This window comes from Marasmius oreades, chromosome 7 (genome assembly GCF_018924745.1).
Source record: "Marasmius oreades isolate 03SP1 chromosome 7, whole genome shotgun sequence".
NCBI classification, from domain to species: Eukaryota; Fungi; Basidiomycota; class Agaricomycetes; order Agaricales; family Marasmiaceae; genus Marasmius; species Marasmius oreades.
This window is the reverse complement of record NC_057329.1, coordinates 1,896,147-1,907,927: the sequence shown is the minus strand read 5'-3', so window position 1 is coordinate 1,907,927 and position 11,781 is coordinate 1,896,147. Positions and strand designations below refer to the sequence as shown.

At 44.7% G+C, this 11,781-nt stretch overlaps 2 protein-coding genes across 2 annotated transcripts; both read right to left on the bottom strand.

The window, feature by feature from the left end:
- Positions 1-4,459: 4,459 nt before the first annotated feature.
- E1B28_011365 (uncharacterized protein) lies at positions 4,460-5,136 on the bottom strand (the record flags this gene model as incomplete). Its single annotated transcript, XM_043156394.1, has 3 exons — positions 4,460-4,489; positions 4,539-4,711; positions 4,767-5,136. 3 exons carry the CDS (start codon positions 5,134-5,136, stop codon positions 4,460-4,462), a joined length of 573 nt encoding a protein of 190 aa, XP_043006180.1.
- A 1,354-nt stretch (positions 5,137-6,490) lies between these two features.
- Positions 6,491-6,821, bottom strand: E1B28_011364 (uncharacterized protein; the record flags this gene model as incomplete). The annotated part of the gene is made up of 2 exons (XM_043156393.1): positions 6,491-6,507; positions 6,563-6,821. The coding sequence occupies 2 exons, from the start codon at positions 6,819-6,821 to the stop codon at positions 6,491-6,493; spliced, it is 276 nt and encodes a 91-aa protein (XP_043006179.1).
- Positions 6,822-11,781: the final 4,960 nt, after the last annotated feature.

Below are 11,781 nucleotides of genomic sequence, written 5' to 3'. Positions count from 1 at the left end.
TTGGATCGCTTTCTTCAAGAAGCGCTCTCCACTGGTCGTGTCCGCCCATCAAAGTCCCCTATGGCTTCACCAGTCTTCTTTGTCAAGAAGAAGGATGGTAAACTCCGCTTTGTGCAGGATTATCGCATGCTCAACTCTATCACTGTGAAGAATTGTTACCCACTTCCTTTGATTGATGAGTTGATCAACAAGCTCTCTGGAGCGCGGTACTTCACTAAGCTGGATGTCAGATGGGGCTTTAACAACATTTGCATCAAACAGGGTGATGAATGGAAAGCGGCTTTTTGTACCAACCGCGGTCTGTTTGAACCCCTGGTGATGTATTTTGGTCTCACCAACTCCCCTGCCACTTTCCAGACTATGATGAATGACATCTTGCATGATTTGATTATGGAAGGTGTTGTTTGTGTCTACCTGGATGATATCCTTATATTCACCAAGACCAAGGAGGAACATGAACGTGTTCTTCGCAGAGTTTTGGAGTGTCTTCATGAACACAAGCTTTATCTGCGCGCAGAGAAGTGCGAGTTCATGAAAGAGCGCATTGAATATCTGGGTGTCATCATCTCTCACAACTGTGTTGAGATGGATCCAGTGAAGGTGGCTGGTGTTGCTGACTGGCCTGAGCCAACTGACTTGAAGGAGGTGCAAGCTTTCCTGGGCTTCACCAACTTCTATCGTCGGTTCATTGAGAACTTCTCTCACCATGCTCAACCATTGTTTCAGTTGACACGCTGTAGTGTGCCCTGGCAGTGGGGCAAGGATGAACAGGATGCTTTTGACACTGTGAGGCATTCAATCACTTCAACTCCTGTTTTGATCCTCCCAGTTCCAGACAAGCCATACAGAGTTGAAGCTGACAGTTCTGACTTTGCCACTGGTGCTGTTCTCTCTCAGCAGTCGGACAAGGATGGGAAGTGGCATCCTATTGCATTCTACTCCAAGAGTCTGAATGCAGTGGAACGCAACTATGAGATCCATGACAAGGAGATGCTTGCTGTGATCAGGGCACTTGAGGCCTGGCGCCATTTCCTTGAAGGGGCTTCAAATCCCTTTGAGATCTGGACTGACCACAAGAACCTGGAGTGTTTCCGCAAGTCGCAGAAGCTGAATCGTCGGCAGGCGCGCTGGTCATTGTATCTCTCCCGCTTTGACTTCACTCTCCACCACAGACCTGGTCGTTCCATGGGCAAGCCAGATGCATTGTCTAGGCATGCTGATCATGGCAAGGTAACCAATGACAATGAGAACATTGTGTTGTTGGAACCTAAGCTGTTTCAGCTTCGAGTCCTGGAAGCAGTCAAGGTAGAGGGTGAGGAGCGAGACCTGTTGCGTGATATTCGCAACAGCCTCAATGGGGACCTGGAGGAACCTGTTGCTAAAGCTGCTGAGGAGTTGCGCAAGGATAGGAGTTGCCAAAGTGTCCGCACTGCAGAATGGTCTTTGACTGATGGTTTGTTATCATTCAGAGGCAAGATCTATGTCCCCAAAGACAAAGACCTTCACCGAAGAATTGTTTCACAATACCATGATACTCGAGTGGCAGGACATCGAGGTAGGTGGAAGACGTTGGAGCTGGTTGCAAGGAACTACTGGTGGCCACAGATGTCGAGATATATTGGTCAGTACACTCGCACTTGTCAACCTTGCATTAGGACCAAGCTACAACGTCGGAAACCACTTGGTGAGCTTCATCCCCTAGACACTCCTCCTGAGCGCTGGCATACAGTGTGTTGATTTTATTGTGGAGTTGCCAGAGGCTCATGGGTTTGATGCAATCATGAATGTGGTGGATACACTTGGTAAACGTGCACACTTCCTTCCTACACATACCACAGTTACTGCTGAAGGTGCTGCACACTTATATCTCAAGGAAGTGTGGAAACACCATGGAACACCACAGGTTGTTGTCTCTGACAGAGGTACTCAATTTGTGGCTGAATTCATGCGTGAACTCTATTGCTTGCTTGGGATCAAGTTGGCTACTTCCACTGCTTTCCACCCTCAGACAGATGGTCAAACTGAACGAGTGAACCAAGAGCTTGAACAGTACCTTAGGCTCTTTGTCAGTCATCGTCAGAATGACTGGGATGATCTGTTGCCCTTGGGTGAGTTTGCATACAACAATCACATCCATTCATCCATCCAGACCACCCCATTCATGCTTGACACTGGAATGAATCCTCGCATGGGATTTGAGCCTAACCAACCCCCATCTCGTCTGGAGAGTGTCAATCGGTTCAAGGATCGCATGCAAGCTGGACTGGATGAAGCCAAGTCTGCACTGAACAAGGTCAAGGAGGAATACACTCAATACTACAATTGTCGTCGTACTCCTGCTCCAGAACTCAGTGCAGGTGACCAGGTATGGTTAGATGCCTCTGACATCCAGACTGATCGGCCTTCATCCAAGCTTGCACATCAACGACTTGGTCCTTTCACTGTTGACTGTCGAGTTGGTCATGGTGCCTACAAGCTCAAATTGCCCAACTCTATGCGTCGATTGCATCCTGTATTTCCGATTGTCAAGCTCACTCCTTTCATTCCTGACCCCATTCCAAATTGTGCTCCTACTCCACCTCCCCCTCCTGTTATTGTTGATGGCCAGGAACACCATGTTGTTGATGAAATCCTAGGAGCACGGTACAGATGGAACAGATTGTGGTACAAGGTGCGATGGGAAGGCTACAATGTCTCTGAGGATGACTGGGTACGGTATGATGACCTTGACAATGCTGATGAACTTCTGGAGGAATTCTACCAACGGAATCCAGGAGCGCCTAGAAAGGTCATCAGAGCAGTATTTGACTCTATTCAATTCAGGACGATTCCAATGCCCTCTGCAGCTGATCAGGCAAGTAATTGGCGAGTGCGTCGAGGCCGCCGCACGCTAAAAAGGGGGGGTAATGTAAGGGGACAACCTGCTTTGGTGGACTTGGTCAATTTTGGATCTCTAGTTCGGAGCTCTGCACTTGTTCGTCTTATAGGATCTGCCCCCGGACATCAATCGACACACAGCTTGCACGGTCCAAAAGAGCACATAAAACATGACCTAGCTGCACCCTGTGACTATGGATCCCACACAGATACGCCTTGTTATATCCCCTTGGCTTTCCATGTTCTTATCTCACCGAGTTACGCATTTTAGATTTCTTTCCTTTATTGCATCTGTAGTTCGTATGGTATCAACAAACGGTCTTTACAGTCCTATTGCGCACATTCAAAAGGTATATACTCCCATTTTCACGTCTATAGCATTTATCGTTCCCAATTTACATTCTCTTCTTTCTCTTTCCCTTCATGGACTGTACTGGATATATATGGACATGGACATGTGACTAGCTAGATATAGTAGTGCTTGGTCAGAGGGATTCCTTAGTCTTTTCTCTTTGGATTCCCCTCTGCTAGGTGCGCATTTTGGATATGTTTTAGCTATGGCTGCCTAATATACTTTGGATTCCCCTCTGCTAGACCTGTGTGATCATTCTTCCACCTCTAGCAGGGTTGCCCTTATAGTTTGTTTCTTTTCCTAAACTTCTTTGATTGGTCTTGTATGCGAAGACACGCTGGCATATTGTATCAACATCTTTTCTGTAACGCATGATGTGTGATCTGTTCCATCTGCCAAGTCCTTCTACAGCTCCGTTATCGAACGAGAACTATTTTGATGGCGTGCAATCCCACCATTTAGCGAGGGAATCAGTCCCGTCAGATGGTCGATGAGGAATCGCTGCCCGGTGACAACACGATGGAATAAATGGCTGGGGGTACAGAACATGATCGTCGGCCCCAAACCAAAAGTCTTGTCTCTGTATGATTTTCGAAAGTCCCAGAACAGGTGTGAATACAAAGTCAGTATTTGGCAAAGTTACGAAATATTTATGGCCCTTGATAAAAGCACCAACTCTACCATCAAGCACGTTGTAAGTATAAGGGCAACCGTACTAGAGGTGGAACAATGATCACACAGGTCTAGCATAAGGGAATCCAAAGTATATTAGGCAGCCATAGCTAAAACATATCCAAAATGCGCACCTAGCAGAGGGGAATCCAAAGAGAAAAGACTAAGGAATCCCTCTGACCAAGCACTACTATATCTAGCTAGTCACATGTCCATGTCCATATATATCCAGTACAGTCCATGAAGGGAAAGAGAAAGAAGAGAATGTAAAGTGGGAACGATAAATGCTATAGACGTAAAAATGGGAGTATATACCTTTCGAATGTGCGCAATGATACTGTAAAGACCGTTTGTTGATACCATACGAACTGCAGGTGCAATAAAGGAAAGAAATCTAAAATGCGTAACTCGGTGAGATAAGAACATGGAACTTAGTCAAGGGGATGTAACAAGGCGTATCTGTGTGGGATCCATAGTCACAGTGTGCAGCTAGGTCATGTTTTATGTGCTCTCTTGAACCGTGCAAGCTGTGTGTCGATTGATGTCCGGGGGCAGATCCTATAAGCGAAACAAGTGCACAGCTCCGATCTAGAGATCCAAAATTGACCAAGTCCACCAAAGCAGGATGTCCCCTTACACTGACGCCATATTTGTCATGAAGCTGAAGCGCAAAGTGTTCCAAGGCATGTATTCTTTTCTTCACCACTGTTGATTGTGCTGTTGAGAGAAGACAGTATGCAAGTGGATAACCACCTCCGTCGTACTCTCCAAGTACACCATACAGTTCCAACCCTTTTGAATTTGTATTAACTATGATGATAATCAGTATGTTTATCATGTCCATATGGTGTGTGGAGTCACTTACATGTCACATCGATCCCGATCTCCACTATAGAGTATCCCGTAAGTTGTTTGACAATCTTCTTCATTCCCCAAGCAAGCTGCTCAATACCCTCAACAGAAACTGTGGTAAAAACGTCCACTTCTCTTGCATCTTGAAGCTCTTCAAGGAGTCTTTTTGCTGACATCATCTGGTCGTTTTCTCTTCGCCATAACACTTTGCTGAGCTGAAGCCATGCCGAGTATATCTGACTGCTGGCAAGAGTGCTATAATCTGAACGTAGAGCCTTGAATACATCGTGTGGCTTGAACTCCAAGTGATCCTGAATATACTCTATAGCCTCAATTGGCATAGAACCATCAACATAGTGGAGGTGAGCTTGATGATGCTCCATCCGAATAGAAATCTCAACATGCTCTCTGATAGTACATGCAGTGATTGTTATATGGCTCCGGCAAGCAAATCGTTTCATGCCGAGGTTATCACGTGGCTTCGCATTGGGTTTTTGACTTGGTCATGCCTTCTGTTTGTGATCACTGTCCTGAGCACTGTTATAAACTAAGAATTTGAATAGATGATCAAGAATGAAACACATATGTGAACCGGTAGCCTGTCGCCTGCCAAATATCACGTCCTGTCATTTTAACCCTGGCTTCATGTGTGACCTCCAAATTTCTGAGGAAGAATATATTTTGCAGAGAATTTTCCACCAGGTCCATCCGATCTATAGAGTTTCTTCATTTCTTTGAAAAGGGCTCCTCCACTACCCTCACAATCACTGCCGGCCTCGCTGACATTTGTATTGCTAGTTGGATAACTTTCTATAGGAGGACAAGGTACATGGCGAGGTGGCAGGTGACATTCCTGACTTCTTTTGCATAGATTTTCGACTAGCAGCCCAACAGGCTTCACAAATTTTGAACTGATAATCATCGGAGAGTTTTTTTGTGCAGCTGGAGCTGGAGCACGTCTTTGGGGACATTTTGAGATGTTGAGTACTAATTGAGGGTGGAAGTAGAGAAAATAAATTGTGGTAGCATTGTGCCAACAGACGTGACAATAGATGCAACAATAGATGCAACAATAGGTCGGGGAAAGTCCGACGTAGGTAACATGTGATGTGAAAATCACCATGTGCTCATTTAAGGTGGGGGGTTAGTTTATTAAGGTTTTGAGTGAGCTCAGTAGCATTTTCAATGTGCCCTGAGCACATTTGTATAAAAATATACTGTTCATCGGCAGGCTTGAGCATTGTTGGCCTGCCCTCAATGGAGTTCTCCTTGTCGGATAGCTCCTTGGAGACAAAGGTGGTCACTGTAGCCTTGCTACAGCCCACTTTCTGGGCAATGCTACCAGCACTGAGGTCAGTGGTGGTGGAGAGGTGAAGAATTTGGTTTTTCTAAGATTGAGGAAGTTGAGGCATGGTGTTGATGATTTTGTGAAGGGAATAATAAGAGTCTACTAATGATGTCATTCAAAATGTGATGATATATAATATAATATTATGGCACTATATCATAATGACAGATACAAAATACTCTAGCAGAAAAACTGTCCAGTTGGATTTTTTTCATATTTTAATAATAACTTCATTAAATCTCAATATCTTTTTACAAAACAAAGTATATTGTTAAAGCATGGATTCAGGGCTATATTTTATACACTTAGAGTTCTATGTAATAATGATTTTCCATGGAGTTATTTAAGGATTTTCTCAGACTATGTACCAAACTGGACGGTTTTTTGGGTCACTGTAAGTTGCGACCTGTGGGTCTGGTGAGTAAGGTAGGTAAGGTGAAAAGCATGCAGGCAAAACACACCTCCAGCGAGGATGACCGGCAGGTCACCATTCAAGGCAGCAGCTCTACCTTTCCCTTTCTCCAATTGCAAAAAATGAGGGGGAGAGGGAGAGCAAGTGCTTGGACCTGGGTATATGCGTCCTGGAGCACCTGGAGCGGCCACATGGGGTGGCTTGGGCACTGCAGGTTGGACCATGCATGTGGAGACATCTGGTGTTGTTGTGTGAGGTCCAGCGGGATCTGCAACAGGGCTTGGCCCGTCCTCGCCACCACTATCCATGACTGAGCATCTGTTGCTGCCCGTCAGATTGCAGATAGGCAACTGAGGGACTCCTGGTAATGCGACTTAGTTGACTATGCTACAAGGATTCTTTTTGCACTTTAAACAGTGCCACGGAGCGATATTTATCATATTAAGAACTAGAGTGAGCCCGAATTGCTAGTTAAAGCTAGTGCTGCTAGTAGAATGGGCTGTAGGCACAGTGTCAGGAGGGTGAACCACCTATGCATATGCTGGGCCTCGAGCCCTGATGCTGAGGATAGCATATGCCTAAAACAACCCAACACCCACGTAGGGCATACTCCGAGGGGTACCAAACCCTGGTACTCTGACCTACTACAAGATCATACTCCAGACTAATGCTGTCGGGCTATCCTACGGGCCTATCAGCAATAAAGGATGACAAGAGCTGGCGACCGAGGAGAATGAATAATAATGATGTCCAGTATCGTGAATATCCGTGAACCATGTGGTGAACCGTATAACGAACCGTACTCCTATGACAAGAGTAGACCTTCGGTGATGAGAGTGTCCTATGATGAGGACCGTATCCTCACAAGCTGGTACTCCAATGACAACGAGAGCATACAATAGACGGTACCCAATGTACACCAGTGTAGTGTACCACATACCTGTATCCTAATCGATGCGTACCCCATCCTGTACCCTACTACTAGAGAAGGGACTCTAGGGCAAGTCCGAATCCCAATTAGACAGCGAGTTCCCCAATAAAGGCGACCTGGGCGACGTAGAGCAACAGAGTGAATGGGGCAGAGGCGAAAGGTAAGGACAGGGAAGGATAAAGGACAGAGGACAAAGGAAGACCAAGGACAAAGGAGATCAAATTTTAGGGAAATATCTACCATTAAGTACTACTTATATATCTATCTAGTAGAAAGGGTTGTACTCCTATACCGATGACCCCTTCTCTAAGATTAGGAGTACTCTCCTATGAATCAACCTATTTCACATGATATCTCCCTTGATCGTATGCCGAGTCCAACTGCAGTTGACTGTATAGGAGGAAAAGCCAGCAGTAGGTACTACTCCTGGTTCAGTTCATGACATGCAGCTAGACCAGTTAGAGAGAGCCATAGATCATGTCAGAAAACTCTATGACCATTCGAAACCTGTAGCACACTATAAGCAGAGAACTTAAGCAGTAATTCACCGAGTTCTACTCTCTACATTTTACTATGCACTGGCATATCAAGAGATTGTACTATTAGAAGACTTGTAGTCTTCACAGAACTGTTTGTAGCAGAACTTAGGAGTACATACTTCTACAGGGGATTTAGTTGACAAGAAATCGGATATAGGATCACACCGACTAGGAGAAATTGGATATGACCGTAGATCGAGTCCCGATAACGGCACTAAAAACTACTACAAGGTGCAGCAAAACACACTCCAAGCACCAAGTGCACAAAACCAAACCCAACACTAGCAATTAGCATAGTTGATTTGTGGAGGTTGGTATCAATGGATGCTCTAAGAAAGGTTCACTGAGAACTCTAAGATAGGACTTCAAAGGTGGGGCTTTTATATGGTTCAAAACAAATTTGAATTCTGTGTTCACAAGTCACAATGACAAAGGCTTTCTATGAAGTTCACTACTTCAATGAGGTGTTCAATTCTTTCTAAGTTCAAATAGAACTATCAAATTCAATTCAAATTCAAGTCAAAGCGACTCTACAAGTTCAAGGTTTCCAAGTACCAAAGTGGTAACAAATTCAAATCAAATTCAAAGTTCAAATCTAATCTTTTCCAAATACAAACACCAACTTCGAAGAAGTGGGGCAAAGTATGAGCCAGAGTCCCCTAGTGAAAGCACTTAGGCTTCTGTCATAGGTTACTGGGGAAATACTGCTGCTACCACCCCTCATATACACTTTTTCGAATAAATAATAATCAAAAGTCGAAGATATAGTAAAAAGTCGAAAATGTAGAGAAATCCCTTTCAGAGATACCAAAGTACCCTTAATCAGGTATAGTACAAGTTGATTAGATATAAAACTGTCCAGAATACAGTATTTCTTATTTCTTTTCCTCATATTTTCTTGTTTCCTGTTCCGAGTCGGATACCTTTGACATTTGCATGTGGATACATCCTGACCCCTTTTTGTTTCCAAGGCGAGTCCCCATGTGCTCCCTTGTTCTCTCTTGTTCTATCTGATCTGGAATAGTCCAAAACTGTTCGATCTACATTCCAGGGATCGTTCCTATGGTTCTTCCCTGGTAGAATATCCTTTCTGACCAGACATCGATGACATCTGCCCCTTTTCTTGTTTCCAGCTGTAAGTTACAGCCACCGGCATTATTTCCATTCCTTAAGTCTGAAGTGGACTTTAGATAGTTACATCCGTCCGATTGTTACTTCCAGATGTACTTCTAAGAGTTGTTTCTGTCTTTTCAACCAATATCGAAGAAATCAATAAATTGATAGTAAAATCAAGTGTCCCCATATTTGCTACAAGTATTTGCAAGTGAGACAAGGCCTATGCAAATGAATGAAGGTTTTTAAAGGCCGCTTCATTGGTTCCTACAGGTTTCGGAATGTCGAAGACTCTCGTCTATAAGGTAATTCATACTTTTCGTACTTTGGATAACCCACAAATAGACCCGTGCTTTGACTAGCAGCTTGGGCTTGCTCTAATCCTCATATTATGTTCAGATTTTGATTATATTATATAAAAACTGTTAAAAATGTGTTTATTTAGGTACTAGTAGAGTTTATCTGCAATACTGTTCTAAGAGTCCATGCACTGTGCTCCTGAAGGTCAAACCGAATTGCTGCTTCCTTCCATTTGTCCTAGGTCTGCAGCATAGAATCCATGGCATAGATACGACTAATGAGGACCGCTTGAGATTTGTCTTTAAAAGTATCAGGAGTCCCTCCTCTTCAAGCCCAGATTCAGCTTGGTACTCCTCAAACTTGAGGAAGAATTGACTAGCCAACTTACTAGGTTACTGGACCAGGCTGTGGAGTTTCCTCTGTGCTATATCCTTCTGGTCACCACCAGCGAAATCTCGACAGATTTCTGCCTTTAGGTCATTGAATGATGCTGGCCACCGTCCGTTCTCGATTTCTCGGATTTTATTAGCCGCCCATTTAGGAGGTAGTACTCTGTCGGTCATATGGGCAAGGGTTTTGAGGACCTTCACATGGTCCACAGTGTATTTCTCGGGATTTTTTGGAAATCAATATAGAGCTGGGCAAAGAAGGGATCGATGCCTTCTGGGGTTCTGTTGAAGGCTTTGGGCTTCGTAGCAGAGGATTTTTTATTACTCTGGCTATGACTCTTCTTGAGTAACCTAGCAATGACTTCGTTCTGAGTATTCAACTGGCTAAGTTGTCACCAAATGTTGACATTGAGTTCCCTATCCTGCTGCTGTGCGTTAAGACCTTGGAACCATTCTTCAGTTCCTTGAGCAAGGACTTCTGGATTGGGGAGAGCCAGTCCAGCGTGTTGAGAAATGTTGGGATTCATGTGGGTATCTTGATCTAAGGTGGCAGACATGTGCACAGCGATCAAGATGAGAGGTTTCCAAACTAAAGGTTGGTGAGAGTGGAAAAGGTCAGGTCGCCCCTGGGGTACTCTTGTCTATTGTCAGGAGTCGATCCTTGGGTGAGGCGAGCTGACAATTGAAGGGGAAAAAGAATGACTCCTAGGTAGGATTGACCAGACAACAGTGAAGTTCTACTGTACACTTGGAGTACTTATATACTACACTACTTAAGGGGTAAGGAGTCGAGGGGGCAGGGGCCTCCCTATCTATGATGGTCTACGGTGATCACGAGTCGGACAGAGTGCTTGACAGTGAGGAGCCAAAGGAATTGAAGGGAGGATGATCGTGGAGATCGAAATGATCAAGCATGAGGATGGGAGGAGTCGTGATAGCACGTGAAGTACTATGGAGGAGTACTCGGAGTACAGCAAGTTCGTGACATAACGTGAATGTAAATAATGTGAAATTGCAAACCAAACAGAAACCGGAAGTATCTGCAAAGAGGGGCTTGAACCCAATGTGGCTGTGTAGTTGGCGGGTGAAGTACCAACTTTAACACCCCCCCTACTTCGCACTGTCCAGTGTTAAAGCAATGACCAATTTCCTGTGCTGTGGTCCACCCAGACAGTGCATACTTGCTTTCGCTCAATCTTCTCCTGAATGTGGTGATGTTGTAGGTCAATATGTTTCACCAAACCGTGATGTTTGGAGTTCTCGGTGAGGCTCTGGCTCCCTTCATTATCGCTATGTAACCCGATAGGTCTGTTGAATTTTACACCAACTTCTCACAACCAAGATGCCATCCAAACTGCTTGTTGGCTTGCTCTGGCCAAAGCAATGTATTCAGCCTCTACTGTTGGCAGTGCAACTGATGCCTGTCTCTTTGACTCCTATGATACCAGAGCTCCTGCCATGAAGAAAATGTGGCCTGAAGTTGAACGTCTAGTATTTTTACAACCACCCCAATCGGCATCTACCCAGCTGACCAGTTTCAATGTACCCCCAGCACTGTATCATATCCTGTAATCCAATATTCCCTTGACATATTCTGCGACGTGAACCAGTGCTTCCCAATGTAATTTTCTGGGATTGTTTTGGAAGCGCACCAGAACATTGACAGCAAAAGATAGGTTGGGACGTGTACATATTTGTCCCCACTGAAGTGAACCAAGAAGTTCACAATAAGGTTTGTCGGACATGAATTTTCGGTCATCCAAAGGTAATGGGTTCACAGATTTGATGAGGTTCAGGGTCAAAGGTAATAGTGTTGTACATAGATGGTGATCTGACAGTCCAAAGTGGCGTAGCATCCATTCAAAATATGCCTTTTGGAAGAGTGAGATAGCACCATCGGGTTCGTGAACAATTGCAACACCCAATTGCAACACTACCTGAGGCATCACTTGCTTCCCATTTATCTCCTAGCTCCTTCTTGGTGTTATCTCTTCCG